The sequence below is a fragment of the Colius striatus genome, chromosome 7, assembly GCF_028858725.1.
Source record: "Colius striatus isolate bColStr4 chromosome 7, bColStr4.1.hap1, whole genome shotgun sequence".
Lineage (NCBI taxonomy): Eukaryota > Metazoa > Chordata > Aves > Coliiformes > Coliidae > Colius > Colius striatus.
The window spans coordinates 7292224-7312161 of record NC_084765.1 but is presented as its reverse complement, the minus strand read 5'-3'; the positions used below and the strand labels follow the sequence as shown (position 1 = coordinate 7312161).

Sequence of the window (19938 nt, the reverse complement as noted above, 5' to 3'; positions counted from 1 at the left end):
TGATATGGAAAACATTTATGATAAGCCTACAGAAATGGGGCCTAGAGCAAGTGGATCATTTAAAAACGTATCTGTTAAGTATTATTCACTCTTGATTCTGAATTAATAAATAAAGGATTCAGAGATAGTTATGTGAGACTTTAAGTATAGAGTGATAAAACAAACTCCTGCATTTCCATGGTATATTTTATCCTAACTAGATGCAATTTACTTAAATAAGGCAATTTAATCAGTATTTAGTAAATTTGTCATTTGATAGAGTAGATTCTTTCATCATATTTCACTTTAATCAAGAAAGGTAACACCTGTGGTTTATTCACAAAAGCTTCTTTTGTTAAGATGAACACCCGCAGGCCATGAAGCAATTACATTTGTTGCTTGTACCAAAGTAGGAGGCACTTAAATAGACCTTAGTAGGGATAGATGAGAACTTGCAGACTTGACTCTTTTGTCCAGCACTGAGATTAGTTCTTATCATAGCTCAAGAAGGAAGCCTCTGAACTGAAAAGAAAAGACGGGAATGATTTAAAGTTCTTCTTAAGTTTGAAACTTTGATATTGCTGGAGGTGATGTGAATACCTGTGACCTTATGAAAGTTCAAACTTCAGCTACTCCCAGCTGATCATGCATGCTGATGTTCTTTGACAAAACCAGACTGCTTAGGAGAGATTTCAAGAGATTCATGTTTATAACTCTCCATTTATTTACTAAAACCCTCTACTTCTGTATGTTTAGTACCTCTCCCCTGCCAAAGTCCTCCAAAATCACAAACAAGAAACCCCCAAACACGCCAAAACCCTCACCAACTGAAACCACAAAAGCCCATTTTCAGTTAGTTGGACTTAGGGGTAGACAGATCATTTAATGTGTTTGTCTTATTTGTAGTATATTAGTTCTCTAGTATGTCAGTTAATGCAGCACAGGCATCTCATCTCTTGGATTTGAAGTTAGTAAGATTACTCCATGAAGTCTGGAATCATGTCAAAAGAATGTTAACTCTTTGATTCTCCTACCTATTTATGTAAATTAATGTTTTATGCTAGTAAGTATGCATCAAATACCTGAACTGTGTCTGCCACTAGGTAAATGACAACAGCCCTGCAAATGTAGCCAGTTGTCGCAGTGAAAGATGCTTATTTTTCAGAGCTGAAACAGAATGAGCCCCTGCTACAAGCTCAGCTGTTCTAAATGCTAATCTTGTACTTCTGGTCTATCTGCTCCTGTACTAGAGCCTTGGGAACCTGGGAAGGAGAAGGGGGAAGAGTCATATGTCTCATCAGTGTCCTGTATTTTCATGCATATAAGCTGCACCTCAGATAACTGGTTTTGCCTGAGAACTGCTGTTCCTTGGAAATAAATCCTCAGATAATGGGCACAAAACCAGAGGCACAGGGGATGCTGAGGCAGCCGATCAGAGGCAGCCTGTTTTTGCATGAACTGGCTGGTTTTGCACGTGACTCAGCAGTTATGTGAAAATTCAGTTGTTGGCCATGTTAAGAGTTTCACATCTTAGCTCTGGCCTATGTGTAAGGGAGAACTGAAATGCTGCCCAGCCTAAGTTAAATGCTTTTGGCACTCTTGTATCTTGGTTTTTTTTGGTCACAATCTTTCTGTGTGTAGTGATGTAACTGTGATTGCAGTTGTATTTCTTAGATGGAGTTAGTTTGGTTATAAAGGTATCTTATTCCCAGCTACTGTGCTTCCATAGCTTCGAGGCATTTCAGATTGGGTCCTGATTCTCAAAAGGTTGGCATCAGTAGTTTTCAAAAGGGTTTAGACATTACTGGTCAACAGCTCCAGATAGGATTCTAAAATGATGAGGCAGGGATGTGTGCCTAAAGCTACCTCATAAATATGACGGAAGGGTTGTTGGGAGAAGATGAAGACTCACAAATACTTTCCATGACAAATATCTCTTTTTGCCACTGTCAGATACAAACTGTGGTTTGTCCACAGCTTATACATTTGCCACAGCTCATCAAAGGGACTCTGATATAGCGTGCCTAAGATCCAGCCCAAGATCCTGGCCTGGTACCAGCTAAAGGCAGGAGCATGACTAAGCAAGAGGCTTATTAAAAGACAAGGTTCCCAATAAAGTGTTACCTGGCCAGATACCTCTACTAACAGTTACACTTCAGCTGCATTTTCCTCAAATGTTTAGGTTTTATTCTTAATGGTTTACATCCAGACTTTACTATTAGAGTGGTATTTTATTTTTAGTCTGTAATCCTTGAATTCTCTAATGTACACTGTATAGAATCATAGAATCATTTTGGTTCAAAAAGACCTTGAAAATCATTGAGTCCAACTACTGACATACAACACTGCCAAGACCACCACTAAACCATGTCCCTCAGTTTATGTCCCTATTGTATCTATGAGTCCACATGGCTTATTTCTAAAACACTAATGTTTATACTGTTCAAACCTTGAGATTCAATTGAAATTGTTTGTTTTTTATTTAAATTTTGTTTCTGTATTATTTTTTCTTTGACTTGAGGGCACAGTCATGTTTCAAGTGCACATTTGGTTTTGGAAAAATGTGTGTTAATTTCAAGTCCATGTTAAATACTACCTAGATTGAGAACATGCTGCTGACTTCAAATTTCTGGCCTGATTTAGAATTTTAGAAACAAAAAGATATTAGGAAAATAATTATTAAATATTGTATTTGGTAACTTGTAAGAGGTTATTTATATCTGAAATGTTTGTTGTTTTTTAAAAATTGAAATAGTGTTGTTATAGTCCAAGCAGAAATCTTAGTTTATGACTTACAGAAGTAACTTTTTCATCTATGAAAGCTTTATAGTCTTCTTTAGATAAATAATACAGCTATGTTGCTATTTCTTATTTTGTCATTGAGTCAGTCTGTGAATGCCATGAATCTATAATATGTAATATAGTCAATGCATAATATATATATATAGGCAATGAAAGGTCTTTGTCATATAGTATAAGGTCACCATCATTAATTTTCAAATTATAAAAAGGGATTTGCTGTTTTGTGATCATCATTATTGCAATATAATGTGTTGTGGATTCTGCCTGCACATAGAATGAATTGTGATCTTAATTAGAACTTTGACAAGCCTACTCCGATAAAATGATGAGATTATTCGTAATTGATGTCACAATCAATTACCAGTTAGTTCATCATGAATCTACTAACAGGTCTAGCCTTGGTGCTGGCCCCAGGATGTTGATGAGTGTGTGGCTGCCCTGTTCATGCTGTTACTGCGACAGGAGGGCAGATTTTCAGTCAACATCCTAATGACCTCTTTTGAAGTCTATTAAATTAATGACCCTGTCACATTGGTCTAACCTCTTACATCTTCATTTTGGATTTTTTGTTGCAAACCATTGGTTTTTGAGCACATGATAGAAGAGATACTTTGGAGTTCTCTTCCTCATCCCTCTAGATTTGGCACTGTGTCTTACTAGATTCAACAAAAAATTATTTCGCTATACAGTCATGAAATACAGAACACAGAAATCAGAAAATATACTGTAAGGCATCCTATGCTCACTACCATCCTCTTCTATTTTCTTTTTACATTTCAATCTTCCTTAATCATAGGTGCCTAAAGGACATGTTTGGTTAGAAGGTGATAATCTCAGGAATTCTACAGATTCCAGGTGCTATGGACCTGTTCCTTATGGACTGATAAGAGGACGCATTTGTTTTAAGGTATATATATTTGTAGTATCTAAAAACAGTTGCAGTAATACATTCGCAATACCTGGGTGTTAGGTGGTAAAACCTGCCACCCTAACTGTCTGGCCAAAGCAAATGTAAAGGAAAACTTGAACACACCAGCCATTTGCCGTAAAAAGATAATTCACCAGTAGGTTAAGTTGTTTTTTGGGAGGACAAGTTTTTGGATCAGGACTCTCTGAGCAGTCACTGCCTCTGAAAATTGAATGTGTTGTTTTCCAAGCAAATCCAAACCTGATAAAAACAAAAACATACATACTCTGCATGGATATACATTCCATCCCTAATTTGATTCTTGCCTATGTAAAATGTTGGAAAAGGGCAGTTCTGTGTTTCACTGTTGTTGTAATTTGAGAAGTGTTGTTCCATAGTTCAGACAACAAAATGAGCGAAAATGAGGTTATCTGTCTCGGACTTGCACACATACATTAATACACTTAGACTGGCCTCGCCACTTTTGAAACTAAGTCTGCCTTAGCAGTCAAATCTGTGCCACTGTCATTGTCTCCCACATTTTTATTTTAATGCTTTGCATTGATATTGTATTGTATAAACCTCCACGGTGCCTTCTCTTTCAACAGTTCTACTGCTTTATTTCACACTAAATTACATTTCCATATTATCTGCGTTATTAATGTACTCATTTACCAGATGAAACTAAAACAATTTTCTCTCCATAAAAAGTTTAAGCTAAGCAGCAAGTGTATATGTAATATAGACTTATGCATTAGCTTTCAGAAAGGTAGGTTTGAAATGGTGCCACCATTCTCCATATATTGCAACACACCCACAAACCCATAATTTAGCGCAGGTGTATTACATGCACTTGGGAAGATCAAAGCTTTCCAATTTAACAAAGTTTTACGTACTTAATTTACAGTTTTTATGAACACAACTTAGAACTTCTCAAAAACCCTTGTAGCTACTGACCGTAATCACTGATTGCTCACTAAACCTCAAATAACATGTCCCCCTCAGCCCCACCACCAAGTTTTGCCTGACCTCAGTTCTTTCTGGATAGCATTTGCTTTATGTTCTCCCCTAACGTTTATGGAGTGAGTGCTTTTTGGTCCTCCTCCCCACTGTTTGCCTTTCCATGTACACCAGAGTTGAAAATACCGATTCTAAATGGGGCTATTGTTATGACTCACGTTTTAGCTTGGATTATTACCTGCTAAAATACAGATGATGCTGATGTGCTGAGAGCTCTCTTAGCAAGAACATGGTATTGACAATCTGATAGAAAAAAATTTTCTCTGAGTGATGTACAAGCGTAGAAAACCTGCCACTTTTAAGGGGACGGACTGTTAGAAAATAATATATATATTAAGAACCTGTATGTGTTAGATGGACATAATTATTCACAATATCTCCCCACAACAATAAACTTGTGTCCAGCTTCTACCCCAACATGGAAGATGTCTGAGAGCCTTTAATTGAAGGGACTGACAGGACTGAACCCTAAATTTAGAAAGCAGTACACTGTGTAAAATGAATGCAACTTAAGACACAGATAATATGTGTTGAAGAAGTACTTTAAGACTCCAGTACAGTGACTGTTTAGAAAGATAGTATGCAATCACATGACACTTAATCAAAATAATAATTTAACCAGATTTTATAGCAGTTGTTGTATGATGGTGCATAGACTAGTGATTATTAACATTTTAATGAGATTTAAGTATATGGTGCCTAACAAAAACAAAAATGAGTTTTTTCTTCAAATGAGTGTTTATAGTTTGGTTGTTTATGGTAATTCATGTTAAAATACAGTGATCTTGCTATTATATGTTGCAGTCAAACATCACAGTGAAAGGCAGCAAAATGCAGCTAGTCTGCATGGTGGCAGCTAATTAGTAGACCACTGGCCAAGAAACCTGTATTTGCTTTTCAATGTAGTCTGTTAGAGGTTTGGCTTCTCTTCTGTGAAAAATCTTTTACTGCCCTTAGAATAGAAGCTTATGTGGCTTGTTCTTAAAGTGGATTTAAGAAGCAGATGCAACAGATTTTGAATGCTAAGTTACATTTTTAGGAACAGAACCAAAAATCTCATTTGGAAGTAATGAATTTCAGCAGAAGAGAGCAAGCTTGTACCAAATTTGTTTAGGCAGCCTATTCTAGCCAAAGCATAAATGTTAATTCTCTTCGCAGCTTAGACCTAAGATTCTCAGTCAATGTTGATGAACTGGTTTTTAACCCCTACAGAAATAATGACAGTTGTGATTATATTTGCCCCTTTTCTTCCCTGTTCAATCCCTAAAAAGGCCACTGAAATCAAAGTAGCTGCAAATTCAGTAAAAGCCCAGGGAGTCCCACTTTGACACAACTCATGTTTCATCCTGTCCTAGATAAGATATCCTGTGCATTCCCTGGACTTACACTACAGGTCTAGTTTTGACATGGAGCCTATGTTCAAAAGAGCTAGTTAGCCCCATTTATCCCCCATCCATCAGATCAGATCTATGTAGGCCAAACCACAGAGGGCAAGGGGAAATAGCTGCTAATTGGACTAGGCAGTTCAACAAACAAGTCACAGTCAACTTCTGTTATAACTTTAAAGGACCTGGGAATTGCTGCACACAGTGGCATGTCTTTGTTTCACAGAGAAGGTTTGCTCCATCTCCTTTCTAACCATGACTATTTTCTCACATTCTTTCCTGCACGCAGAAGAAATTAAACATTTTCACTTTAACTCTACCACTGAGATTACTTAGATGAATTTGAAACTAAATTGTTAAGTTGTATTTAAAACAAAGTTGATTACTTTCACTGAAAGAAAGTAAAGTTGAACTAGGTGTGATTTGAGTTGCCTGAAATGAGAGTTATGCTGTAGCGAATGGCCTAAGAAACTTCTCTGGGCCTTTACTCAGATCAGCTAAGATTTGTAATATGAGATATTGCCATTCCCTTTCGCTCATGTTTGTCTTTGAGGCCAAACAAAGACTTGGCACCCAGCCTGCAGCCAGCACAGGCCCTCTGGAGAGCCTTGAATTCCACAGTTTCACTTCTAACCAGTATCACATATATCTTTCTGATGTTGGTTCATAGCTCTGTATATCTGTGTGAAACTTAAACTAGCTCACTGGCTACTATGCATATAGAGGCTAGATGTTACTCTGTATATCAGCAGATGTTCCTCATGCTCTTCCCTAACTGCACGTGCCAAAAATACATGTATTTTCTAAGATACTTGCACAAGAGAGCTTTGAGCCTTTTTCACATCAACAGAGCTCAAGGTCCTGAGAATGGCTAATCCTTCTGTCTTCCTCAGGGCCCAACCAACTGATGGCAACTTATCAGAGTGCTGCAAGCGGCCAGACAGAGACAAGTCTAAGGAGCTTCCAGCAGTGCATGGTCCCAGACTAGTAGTAAACTGGTGCTACATCTTGCTGTGCCCATCCTTAACTGCCTCTTTTGTCATTGTCTTTAGTGCTGGGGCCAAGTCATGGAGTTTTGAAATATTGGACCTTGGCACTGTGCTTCCTCTTTCAAACTGAGAAAATTACTTTTTCACTCCATACAGAGTGCAGCAAACACAGGGCCGTTCCATGAACTCAGTTAAAGAGTAAGATGCTGTTCCTGGAAGGTGACTGCATACCTTCCTTAAGATCACATTCTAAGGAAAAAGAAGCAAGCTAAACATCAAACTGAGAGATGCTTTGAGAACAAGGAAGTGCATCATCCTTCTCTCTACCCAGGTTGCTTCATCTTGAGCAGGAGCGGTGAGATTTTTATGGGATTAGAGCCACAGGGAGCATTCGTTTTTCAACATCATCTCCTTCTTCCTGCTGAGCCGCTTGTGCTGTCTTTGAGAGAATGTGTTGAAGAGACACAGGGACTCAAGGGAGACAAGGGACGGAGTGTAAAAGAATGTCCTTGATTCCCTATTATTTTTTTTTGCATTCAAGACTAGCCTACATGTAATTAGTGAGTGCGCAGAGGAAAGTACTCCTGGGAACACTGAGGAATATGAACAGTTATTTAGTTAATTTCTGGAGAGAAAGGGTTTTTTCTTACTGGCAAGCACCATTCCCTGACAGTCATGGATTTGTGCTCCTTTTTCTCCATATCAGTCCTCTTCTCTGAGGAGACCTGTGGTTGAGGGCCCCTGATAGTTTCAGGCATTCCACGCCTTTATATCTATTTGCATGGTCTAAGCTTACTTATAAGCCCAAGATTTTTTTCCCAAGATTTTATGTTTGCAGTTGAAATACCCATCTTGAGAACACAAATGTACACCTCACAGAACTACTGCCACTGGGAAGGAATGTTTGTGGTGGTATTTCTTGTCCTGAATGGATCAAAAAGATATACTTTGTCTTTCAAGTGGAGGGCTTTAGGAGCTAGAAAGCTTTGAATTTGAAAGATACTTTCTAGGAATGTATTTACTTCCAAGGCTGAAAAAAAGTGATTTGGGAGGCTGTCCATAGCAAAGCATGCTGTGTATAAATTAGTGTTGTCTCTTGCCACTATGGAATGGTGATTCTTTCTGAGAGAATTTATTACTCTGAGGAAAAGACACACACAGGTGAGAAGTTCATATACCCTGTCAACCAAAGACCTAAAAACTGTGCAGTTTATGAAATGATTACAGCAATAACAAATGAAAATACTGAACTTCTAAGTTGTAATTAAAATCTCTTGTAACTTTTATTTTACAGATATGGCCTCTGAATGACTTTGGATTTCTTCGTGCAAGCCCTAATAGCCATAGATTCCTTGATGACTAAAACATTTAAATGACTGTTACCAGCTTTCATAATATTTTCTACTAAAAACAATGGAACTATTTTTGTTTAGAATAAATGCAAGTATTACTTGACAAGGATGTCTGTCTCTGAGATTACATCTAACTTGCAAGTAGGAATGATACACTGCTGTCATCAACAAAAATGATATGCCACTTTCTCATTTTCCTCTCATGGTTATCCACAGTACGTGCTTGGATTTATTAGAAAGCAGCGACTGACCAAGGGATGGAAATGGCACAATGCACTCTTATGTCATCATATATCCTGAGCCGCAGGCAGCCTCTGCCTAAATTGGCAAGTTGTGTGGCATGAAAACAGAACTGAAAACAGAATAGTGGGGCTCTGGAGCTGCTAGTCACTTAAATGTGTTTTGTAGGGTTTTCCTTAAACTGGCTCTAGTTTGGCCCTGGAGGGGTCAGGGACCAGCTTCCTGGTTACTTTTCATCTAAGGAACGAAGACTAGTTTTGTTCAGATGATGGAGAGAGTCAGTTCAAACTGTGCTCCTGCTCTGAGCTGAAAAGTTAAAGTACCGAGACAACAAGCCTGTTAGGTTTGCAAGTCTGCTCTCTCTTATCAAGGCTCAAGTCCTTGTGAGGATTTAAGTAAGTTAAATATTTAGCATAGAAATAGAATATGTTCCAGTTTCCCATTAATGCACCTTCGATTGTCTTCAAAGCATTCTCACATGTATGCCTCTTGATTAAATTTTGTCACCTGAGCTTTAAAAGGATTTAACCTAAGAGGCTGGGCCCAAGGTAGAGTTGATGGAGACTGAGAATGAAAGAAGTTACTCTGTTGTGTGCTGTGAAAGAAATGTCATTTAGATCATGAGATATATTCCAGTTGTACAGAACTTAGTGTTCTGTTCTGGAGGTTTTTAATAACTAGCTTTTCAGCTGTGGAAGGAGGAAAGCACCAAGCCCCGTGTCTGCAGAGCTATGTTAGCAAATGGGTGCACTTCCTTTCTTAAGCCCGACTCAACTTGTTCTTGTAGTGCCCGCCTTACATTTCTTTACCAGATGCTGTCTCAACTCTGTCCAGTCTTCTTAAAAAGTCTGTAACTTTTAATGTGCTTGATTGAAACAATCATTGAAGGATCTCAATAACAAGTGAACATGTGTCACAACAAACCAAAGACGCGTCTTTGGTTTCACTCTTGAAGATAGTGTAATTCCCACCACAGCGACATGAGAGAGTATAGCATTGTTCATCTGCCAAAAGAGAAAACAAAAAAGCCTTTAGTGCTTGAAAAGAATCAAGAATTTATTCTGGACTTTCTTCACAAGGTTGCTTTTAATAACAAATGACCTCCAACTGTGGGATTATAAATATCAGTACCTGTGCTACCATTTGTTGCTCAAAAAGTAACAATACTCTTAAAACGTTTCAGTGGCTGTGTGACATTCTTCTGCCAAACAGCCAGCATCAGTGTAGTCTCTTCAAAACGCAAACAATTAAAAAAGTGCACATTGGTGAAACAGATGTTAAAAGAAAAAAACTAAGGGCTGTTAGTCTTAAGTATGACGGATCGAGGATGTTTCCAAGAGATTCTGCTAACCCAGGAAACAAAAATAAAACAGAAAAAAGGAAAGGAGATAAGATTTTCTCCTCACAGTTTAAAAAAAATGAAGTAAAAAATCAGCCTGTGATTTGACAAGCAAGGAAATGGTAAAAACTGGAGCAATATAAAGGAGGGCAGTAACAGTCAGGTGAAAAAAAATCTGTATGAAAACACTTGCATTCTGCCATCACAGAAAGAGGAAGAAGATGCAGGAGAGATGTGGGAAGAATCTGTAAATCTGACTAATCATACTACAAAAAGATAGCTAGGTGAAAAGTGGTACTGCAAAGGAGAGGCAGGGCGGGAGATGAAGGAATGCGAAAGCGTCACAGAAAGTGAAGTTCCAATTTAGGTATCATAGAGAACAGACTAGCCAAATCTGAGGAACATATAAAATAAGAAAAACTTACAATAAGACAACATGATAGTACAAGATGCAGGGAAAATAGGAAACATTTGCAACAACAATGAAAAGTACAGGGAACAAGTAGTTAGGCACTCATACCTTCATTCCAGGACATATCCTCAAGACAAATTTGTGCATGTAGTGGCCATTCTTTTGTCAGATTATCTTCTATAAAGAAAACATGACACATATTCAAGTCTGGTAACATACAGGTCTTTATATCTTGCTGATAAATAATGTCTTTGTATACTGAGCAGTCAATCTGGTCTCTATTGGAGTGTCATACCTAGACCACCAACATCACTTAGAAATGCGGTTCTCTAAAATGTTAAGTTTCCTTATCTCTGCACAAGCTGGAAAATGTCCTACCGTAGCCAGGAGAAGTAAAAGGTGAAGTTGTATTACTGAAATTCAGACCCTACTGAAATGAGTACTTTTGCACATTCCAAACAAATTATGTGAAATTAGGGGCAAAGTTTTGGTTTAATATAAATCCCTTTTAAAAGCCTGTCTGTAACTACAGTTTCACAAGCTGAAGCTCTGAATGTTTGCTTTCCTGTACTTTTCACAAAAATCACAGAATGGTTAAGGTCAGAAGGGACTTTTCAAGGTCACCAAATCAAACCCGGGGTCGGCTACAGCAGGTTGCCCAGGACCATGTCCAGTCAAGTTTTAAGTATCTCCACATATGGTGATGCCTGTCTCTTAGGCAGCCCACTGTCCTTCAGAAAGGAGAACTCAAATAAACCCCACACAATAAGCACCAAGTAAATGTTAGTGTTACTTCTGAGAAGATCACCAAGATTCCTGCAAAAAGATATTCCTAAGAAAAGATAAATGAAAAACACTAAAAAAGACTAGTCCAAGTGTTCTTTTATGACAGTCTCTCAGCAAAGAAAGGAGGTCAGTTCTGGCCTGCATCCCTGAGGTCTCTTGCCATTTGATCCCCTAGATTTCCAACACTCAATGCAGCATGAAATGAGAAGTGTATAATACAACTTAGCAAATGCAAACTCTGCAATACAAATTGTTTTTTGGAATTGACCAGCACAACCTTATTTGATATACAAAGTTCTTTAACTTGAATATGTAAGATTTTGCCATCAAAGATACAAGTGAAACCATAAAAGGTAATATAAAAATCCCGAAAGGACATAAACCCCTTACAACTTACAGACAAAACCTCCCAGCTGCTGCCTGACACCTGGAAGCTCCAACTCCCCAAATGTGCCTAAAAGCGCATAAAAAGAAATGCCATAGGTTTGGCAAGACTCAGGAGCTTAGTGCTTATTTAAGGTTTAAGTTGTGTTGTTATTGAGAAAGCAAGTATTCTTTCTCTTGGATCAGTAGGTTTTTAAGCAAGTTTTATAGTTTTAATAACATCAACTGTTGGCCATGGCTTTCTGTGAAAACTAAGTTGGCAGTGAATTCCGTATTCCAGAACTAATTATTGAGCACTTGCTGAAAAAGGTATAGGCCCAGATGATTTTATGTTAATTCCCAAGAGACTTTCTAACGAATACCTAGATGGCAAGGCATTCTAGATGGTCCCCAGGTTCTTCTAACTGCTCTTTGCTCTGGTCTGAAAAGTAAAAATATGGGACTTTGCTGCTACCTCCTCTAATAACATCCCAGAAAAACTGCACATCTCCAACCTTTATCTGTCCAGAGAGAGAATACTTCCTTCTTTATCGCCAAACATCATCCTCTGATTGCAACTACTCTTCTAAAGTTGATCTCAGATGTCAGGGAAGCAGTGAATCAGAACAAACATACATCAATACTGTGCTAGCTGCTTTCACACATTCACTATGTAAGGATATTTGCAAGTAATCCCAACTTCCCACAAAGTCATGTCTTGCTGGTAGAAGATACAAAAAAGGCAGATGGACCCTATGCTGCCATGAGGAGAACTTGTGAGATGCAAATTCATAAGGTTATCATAAGTCCTTGAAGTAAAGTTACTCACAAATCACAGAATCATTTAGGTTGGAAAAGACCAAGATCAAGATCCAATCGTTAAGAGATCAAGTCCAATCGCTAAAGTAATGAAGAGTAAGTAACCCCTCCCCTCCCAGGGAGGTTGTGGAGTTTCCTTCCTTGGAAGTCTTCAAGACCTGCCTGGACACGTTCCTATGCAACCTGATCTGCAGGGGGGTTGGGCTAGATGATCTCTAAAGGTCTCTTCCAAGCCCTACATCGAATCTATGATTCTATGACTATAATGAAGAAAGAATGAGGGGAAGGGCTGAAGAAAAGTCTACCTTCTATAACTAACATAGTACAGTAGATATCCCAGGAAAAAGAATTTAAAGCAAGCTTTTCTAATTCATTACTGCAATTGTAATTTTGAAAAGAAAATAATTTAAAAAATCAACAGGCAAAATTCCTAATTGACACAATTCCCATCCTGAACTGAGAGCATTATTCCTAGTCTGATGCTCAAGTCTGAAAAAGCCTTGCAGGTTATCTCAAAAGATGTCGATTTTCTGTTATTGCTCTTGACTCTCCAAATTGAGCACATAATCCAGTAACTGCTCTTGTCACTCAGTTTTGTGTGCTGCATTCATTTGCTTATCAGGTTCAAGCAGGAGAAACTTATTTTACAGAGTTAAACAAAGCTTTTTTCTTTTCTACTTCCATTAAATAGACTAACCAATCTAATACACCTTCAGATGGCAGAAACAGATTTAACTACTAAGGTAAAACCAGAGGCATGGCCCTGTATGAGTTTGGGGAGCTTAGAAGCACAAACATCATGGCTTTCACAGAGTGTGCTAGTGACTGAGGTACTTCTTGTGCTCTCCTTTATTTCATCGACATAATTATCATTACAACCATGACTCCCTCATTAGTGCTTCTGATGTCTGATTATCACTCCCTTACTGGAGGAGAAGGTTATCTAAGACTGGTATTGTTACCAGTACTGACTCTGTGAGTAGGCATACTCCTATGTGATGTCTGCTTGAGCTGTGGCACTCTGTGAACCAACTTATACTGTCTGGAACATATTCCTGAACATGTAGGGAAAATTGTGAAGACCTGATAATCTACCATAACTTGAAACCCAAATTTTAATTCATGGAAATACAGCCCGCCTGGCTTTGACATATATTGGATTTGTCTGACAACAAGAGGTGAAAGGATTCTGCAGCTCCATTGTCTCAACTGCAGGAACTAAGAAAACACTGGCAGGCTCATCAGAGAGGTTTATGAGCCTGCAATTCAAAGAGATTAAAAGGAAAAATCGACTGAGATTCTTTCAGGCTACAGAACAACATTAAATAACTATTAGCAGCTTGGTTCAGTAAAGCTTTACTAGAGCCCTTGCTGGGTCATTCAGAAATTGTAAAAGAAGAAAAGGTATTTAAGTTTCACTTGAGGATACAATAAATATTTCTTGGGCTATTTAAGGCTGAGTTTTAGGGAAAGGGTTGCAAGCAATAAATGGAAATTTAACCCTTTTAACAGTTTATGGTAATAGTAAAAAAAAAAAAGTCACAATACCAAAAAGATTTTTGTAGCTCTTTATCAGACATCTGTAAGATTAATTTATTTAAAAAAACTAAATATATAATTAAAAATAAGTTCAAGATCTGTGTTGGCAATCAAATACTGTTCATAGTATCTACCCAGTGTCAGAGTCATCACAATATGCAAAATCTGGATGCTTTTACAAGTGAATTTTGTCTAATAGGTTGTTTAGTTTTTAAACAATTACGTAAGTTTGACTCTCCTACATTGATTTAAAATAAACATGCTTACTGCAATTTGAAATGATCAAAAAAGTAACGTGTTAAGAATTTTCATAACAGAAAGCTATGTTTGTTAAAAAAAATAGCAAAAGAATACCACTTCACCTGTAGCCAAGGTAGATTAGAATGAACTCCCAAGAGCTGTAGGAAAAGGTTTCTGTTTCAGCACTAGCTTAGGGTCTACAGCCACAAAAATCCATGGCTAGAGCAGAAATATACACTTCTGCCACTTAAAGAGTCTAGCCTGCCCCAGTGAAAAGCCTGAAGTAACAGCCATGTGAAAGGTGTCTTATCTAGAAGTATTTTTTAAAGGAGGAATGTTCTTAACAAGGAACAACGAAAATATGCTGCATTTATTGTTTTCTGTTCTTGTAATAAGGTAGTCAAGGTGTTCAACTGCCATTTCTGCTAGCTATTAAAAGCATTTTTGTAGGCTTTTGTCTTGCTTCTCCTGCTTATTTTCGTAGTGGATTTGTAAGGTTATTCTTCTGGCATCCTATTTACCAAATTATCTATCTTGATGTCAGCACATCACTTTATTGCTGGAGCAGGAGGGAATGCTGGATTAATGAGAAAATGAGCATCTCTGAAACAGTCTTTTCAGTTTATGAACTAGGAGAGGACTGGAGAAGGAGCAGGAGGAGAAGGGGCCACTTTCTATTCAGCTTAGTTTTTAATTTTCCTCATTTATGACCACATGTGTATAAGCCCTCTTTTCTAAACCTGCAGGAGAAACTTCACTGACAGTGAAAGATTTTTCAGGTTTTGAAGAGACTGGTATTATGTGAATGCTGAATTCGAGATCAGATATTTAAAAATTAGCTATTTTAGGCTAACTAAATATTTTTGTTGTGCCATGATGCCTAAAGAGAAAGTACAGTGAGATGGAACCTGACTCGCTCTCATAGATAAATGGCGTAAGCTGGAATGCCAAGTTAGAATCTGTGACTTCTTACATTGAAAAAAATGAAGCAAGAAAATGATCCTGGAATATGAATTCATGTTTGAAAATTGCATCTGCAATATTTTTCTAAAAATTGAAAATCAAAAGGGGACATGTGCTGAAATATGGAAACTACTGAGGATTATATCCCCCACCCTATAAACACTTGGGCTTTACAGACACTTGTATCCATCCCCATCATATTATTCCGGACAGAACTTTACTGGAGCCAGACATGAAAGAAACCCCAGTTTTTTAATTTTTTCCACCCTCTGTCCTAAAATCATACATAAAGCAACTGGTTTTAGCATCAGTCCCATTACTAGCTTCAAAATATTCACTACATTTAGTGTCAGAAATTAATCCAAGTCACCAGTTTATTGATTTCATTTTAATTGTGACCTTTCTGGTAATCACTCAATCATTAATAATTAAAATTTAAAATGAATTAGTAAAATTAATGATCTTAATTTTTTTTTTTTTTTTTAAATACCATTTATTTGTATTTAAGTCAACAAAAAAACCACAACAGCTGCAGGGCTGCTATTCTAAAGGACCGTGATAGGAGATACAAATGGACTGACCGGGACACCAAAATGTTTGACAAAGATGAAGCCCTGCTTTTGTGATAGAGTAACTTAATGTACCAGTGCAGGGTGGGAGACAACTGGCTGGAAAACAGCATCCCAGAAAAGGAGCAGAGGGTCTCAGTGTCCAACAGATTGAACAGGAATCACCAGGGCACACTTGTGGCAAAGGCCAACCCCAGCCTGGGCTGTATTGGCAAGAGTGTAGCCAACAGGTCAAGGAAGGGATTTTCTTTTCTGATTTTCTCCTCTAGCTGGTGTCTGCAGTGCTGTGTCCAGCTTTGGGCTCCCCAGTCCAAAGCTGTGACTTACTGGAGCAAGTTCAGTGGACTGCTAGCACGGTCAGGGGTTGAGAGACACATTATACAAGGAGAGGCCAACAGAACACACGTCATGGTCTACTGCTATGTAACAGGAAATTGTAGAGAAGACTTCTCAGAGGGGCACAGTGGAAGGACAAGAAGTGAAAGGCACAAGTTGCAAAAACAATCCTTATATCCCACTTGATAGAAGCAAAACATGGTTTGGTTGGGTTTGGGTAAATTGATCTAAATGACCTGTGAAGGTCCTTTCCAACCTATGTGATTCTCTGATTCCGTGAAAAGTTTTTTATTCTTCCAAACTGACACAAAAGTGTGAACTTTCAGGGTTCAGATGACTTCTAATATGAAAAAAGTAAACCATTTTTTTTCTACCTGAATTCACTGAAAAACTTTTGGTGATTATTACTGTCAGATTTCATTTTAGCTGCATATTTATCTTTTCTAAAAGGGATACCAAACAAAGAATGGAAAGACCTGTTTTTCAAAGAAGAAAATCTGTTGAGGAAAATCAATTAATTCTCAATAGGTAAATTGTTATGCAGCTTTTTTTCCATCCCCCAGATTTTTCACAGGGTTTGGAAGTAAAAGACTGATGACAATAAAATGGCAATCATATATGTCATTAAAGATATGGAAAAATGATGAACTGGAAAATTGTTCATGAAACATATAAAAAACCAATTATGGTAAGATTTCCAGACCAGAGAAGCTTGGGTAAGTATTTGAGCCAAGCCTCTGAACAGTTTGTCATTTCCACTTGAATGCTATTTTCTGAAGGCACAAAAAATTAGTAGGAGATCATGGTGATAGCTTCAGCGAAAAGCAGTGTTAAGATATGAGAGCACATTCACTTGTTATTCTCAATGATTCGAATAAAAATTAAAAGACAATTAAAACTATAGAGCCCTGCAGAATTTCAGCTTCTTAGATCTTCTCTGGCCACTGAATTTCTGAGACAAGTAAACAGCATTTAGTTAGTGTAACACAAAAAAAGTACATACAAACAATCTGTGAAATAGGAAAAAGACTATAGTGCAAAGGACTTCCTTCCTTCCTGACTGGCAGTCAAACACATATGCATACTGGCATCCTTCAGATTCTGCTGCCTAGGCTTTGCCTGTTTACTAACTTGCTGTATTCTCCCTCTCATCACTATTCCCCTTAGCTGCTGTCTCTTTTGTTTCTGTGAGGTTTACAGCACTGTTTACGAATTCGTCTAGCATCATGACTTCTGAATGCCTGTCAGGCTGCTTCTAAGAACTAGAATTTATTTCACCATCCTTTTGCTGCCAGGGAACATGCTGTAAAGAATGCAGTAACACTGCACACGTATGTTACATGTGGCTTAGTTTGAAACATTGGGTCCTCTATGAATGGCACCCTCTATGTTAAAATATATCTATTCCATTGCCAGATTCCCATGTAAATAAATGTACAAGTTGTTTTCTTTATTTACTAAGTCTTTTTTACAGAATCTTGAGATAGCTTTTTGAAGAACTCATCTGGATGCAGAAAAATCTCAGGAAATACAGATAACCTTTAAAATACTGTAGAATAAGTGTGGTCAAAACTAATTTATAGCAATGTCCTTCAATTCCATGGAAAAATAAAGTAACTTACTAAATCTTGATAGAGCGCTTGACTACAATGGATTAGCCTGACTCAAGCAAAATGGAACTTCATAGTCTGTATCTAAGCTTTAGGTAAAACTCAGTAGGATACACAAAAGACTTCTCAATCTCTAATATTTCTTTTTTTCCCTTGCCTGTACAATTTGTGAAAATGGAAGACACAGCTTCAACTACAATGCTGAGAGTACAATAGGATGAGAGCACTGGGTAGCAGAAATTCCTGTTCTGGCATCACATTCAGGCATTTAAAAAAGAAGCCTGACATGGAAAAAATTATTTAAGTTTGATCTTAAACCAGCACAACATCCAGTTGTTTCTTTCTTTTAAAATATTTATTCAACAATTCTGTTTTCACCCCTCCACCCTCTTTTCCACACAGTCTGCAATACAATATTATTTAACTAGCGAATTCATACTGGGTATATACAATTATATATCACTCTCTTTATCCTGCAGTGATGCATATCTGCCAGAATGACTAAGCCTTTGTCTCTCAAAGTTCTGGTATCTGTGGCGGCAGGCAAGTTAAAAATCAGCACAAGAGAGAAAGGTCTGATAGTGTGCCAATGTACAATGGAAGAGAATTCAATAACAAGCTGAAGAGACAGTGGGCTTTTATCAGACACATTCAAAAGTGGTGGTGGCTACACGTCAATGCTGGACCAGAGTGTGTTACTGCAGAGTGCAACTGAGTGTTTTCCCCACAGGCAACACACTATTATTGACTCCCCCCATTAACATGTAGGGTGGATATACATTTATTGAAGGTTCTAATGGAAGGCTGAGGGACTCCTATCCTGAGGCCAGAGCAGAAAGACAGCCTATCACTTCATGTAATGGTAGCCCATGTGTGACAGACCTGACCTACATTTCCACCCTTTCTTTCTCACAACAGCCTGTCACTGTTTTAAGAAGCTATTTTCCAAGAGGTATAAAAAGAAAGGGATGCTAGAGCTGCCTAGCTAATGTGTTATATTGGAATATTATTTATAAACCTGCTTTAGAAAGACTAATTTAGACCACAGATGAATTATGAAAGCTACCGTAACACACACGCAACCAAGAAGAATGTATCTTAATGATCCTGAAGTGCTTCTAAACCCCTATATGTTGAACTCTAGGTATGAATGGATTAATAGCTCTAAGATACTGCAACAAAATGTTAGCATAAGACTTAAAATTAAGAACGCTTAATGAAGCTGCCTTAATAAAATAACCAGGGCTGAGGTCTGTACTTAATACAGATTCCATATTCATTCAGATGATTAGGAATAACGCCACCCAATGTTGTTGGAAGGAATTCAGTGTTTTCACTAGCTAATATATGCATAGCAAAAGCTATAAATAATGGATCCACACTTGAAAGTAGGACATAGTGAAAAGAAACATTTGCAATAAACAGCATTTTAAAATACCATCTAACTACCACTCCCAGATCCTGCTTATTTAAAGAGCTGCTGCCACTACAGCACTCCTTGGCAGGAACCTACCACGCTGCTGCAGGTCATACTCTTTCTTTGTCTCTTCATTCCCTAGAATTTTCCACGCTTGATCAATTTCGATGAACCTCTGCACGCGCTCCTCCACTTCTCCTGCTGGCACATCTGCCTTCTGTTTGTCTGGGTGATACTGCCAATCAAAAGAAAACAAAAAAAAAGTTGAGGGGAGTGGAAGTGAGGAGGGTGGAAGAGGAGCAATCAATAATGCATTTGATATTCAGTTGAAAGGACAGAGAAAAGGAGAAGGTCTGAGCTAAGGTGCCAGAGGAAGGGAGACAACGATGCTGGGCACAACAGAAAACTGCCAATTTAATTAGACCACTGAAATGGCAACAAAACCACCAGTGGCACAAATGTTACCATGCGCACTGATGGCATTTTCTGGATAATTTGCTGATGGAGTCATTGGTCTTATGGACAATTTACCTAGAGAGAAGCACTGCTGCAAACAGAAACAGGTACATGCCGAGGAACACGACACGGGAACAAGAGGAGGTGCTATAGGTGCTAGCAGATCTCATAGCATCACACATAGCTGATTTAAACAATCTCACTGAAGTTTAGTTAAGGCTGTTATGCATAAATTGAATGCTGTATTACATGTAGCTAGGTTTTTAAAACTGTTTAAATGGTAACTAGAATATACATGATCAAATAAATGGAATCCTGCTTTTGAAAATATTAATTTCTTGAATTGAACATTGAATATGAACATCTTGAATTGCTTCCAGTTCAGTAAATCAATAGCCCTTCCAAATATTTAAAC

At 37.9% G+C, this 19938-nt stretch overlaps 2 protein-coding genes across 5 annotated transcripts in view; one reads left to right on the top strand and one right to left on the bottom strand.

Moving 5' to 3' along the window:
• Positions 1 to 8540, top strand: part of IMMP1L (inner mitochondrial membrane peptidase subunit 1) — a 30406-nt gene extending 21866 nt beyond the window's left edge. The window contains exons 5-7 of one of the 2 annotated variants that reach the window (XR_009819059.1): positions 3578 to 3688; positions 6987 to 8243; positions 8377 to 8540. Coding sequence is in view for 1 of the 2 variants with exons in the window: in XM_061999760.1 (XP_061855744.1) it covers positions 3578 to 3688; positions 8377 to 8445 (180 nt within the window). In the remaining variant the exon portion in view is untranslated. The remainder of the gene's footprint in view (positions 1 to 3577; positions 3689 to 6986; positions 8244 to 8376) is intronic. The other variant, XM_061999760.1, reaches the window with a different exon arrangement.
• DNAJC24 (DnaJ heat shock protein family (Hsp40) member C24) overlaps positions 8341 to 19938 on the bottom strand; it is a 33024-nt gene continuing 21426 nt past the window's right edge. For all 3 annotated transcript variants that reach the window (XM_061999762.1, XM_061999763.1, XM_061999764.1), the window contains exons 3-5: positions 19164 to 19302; positions 10534 to 10602; positions 8341 to 9678 (exon numbers count right to left, since the gene is read on the bottom strand). In XM_061999762.1, the coding sequence (XP_061855746.1) occupies positions 9554 to 9678; positions 10534 to 10602; positions 19164 to 19302 (333 nt within the window). In that variant the 3' untranslated portion in view covers positions 8341 to 9553. The remainder of the gene's footprint in view (positions 9679 to 10533; positions 10603 to 19163; positions 19303 to 19938) is intronic.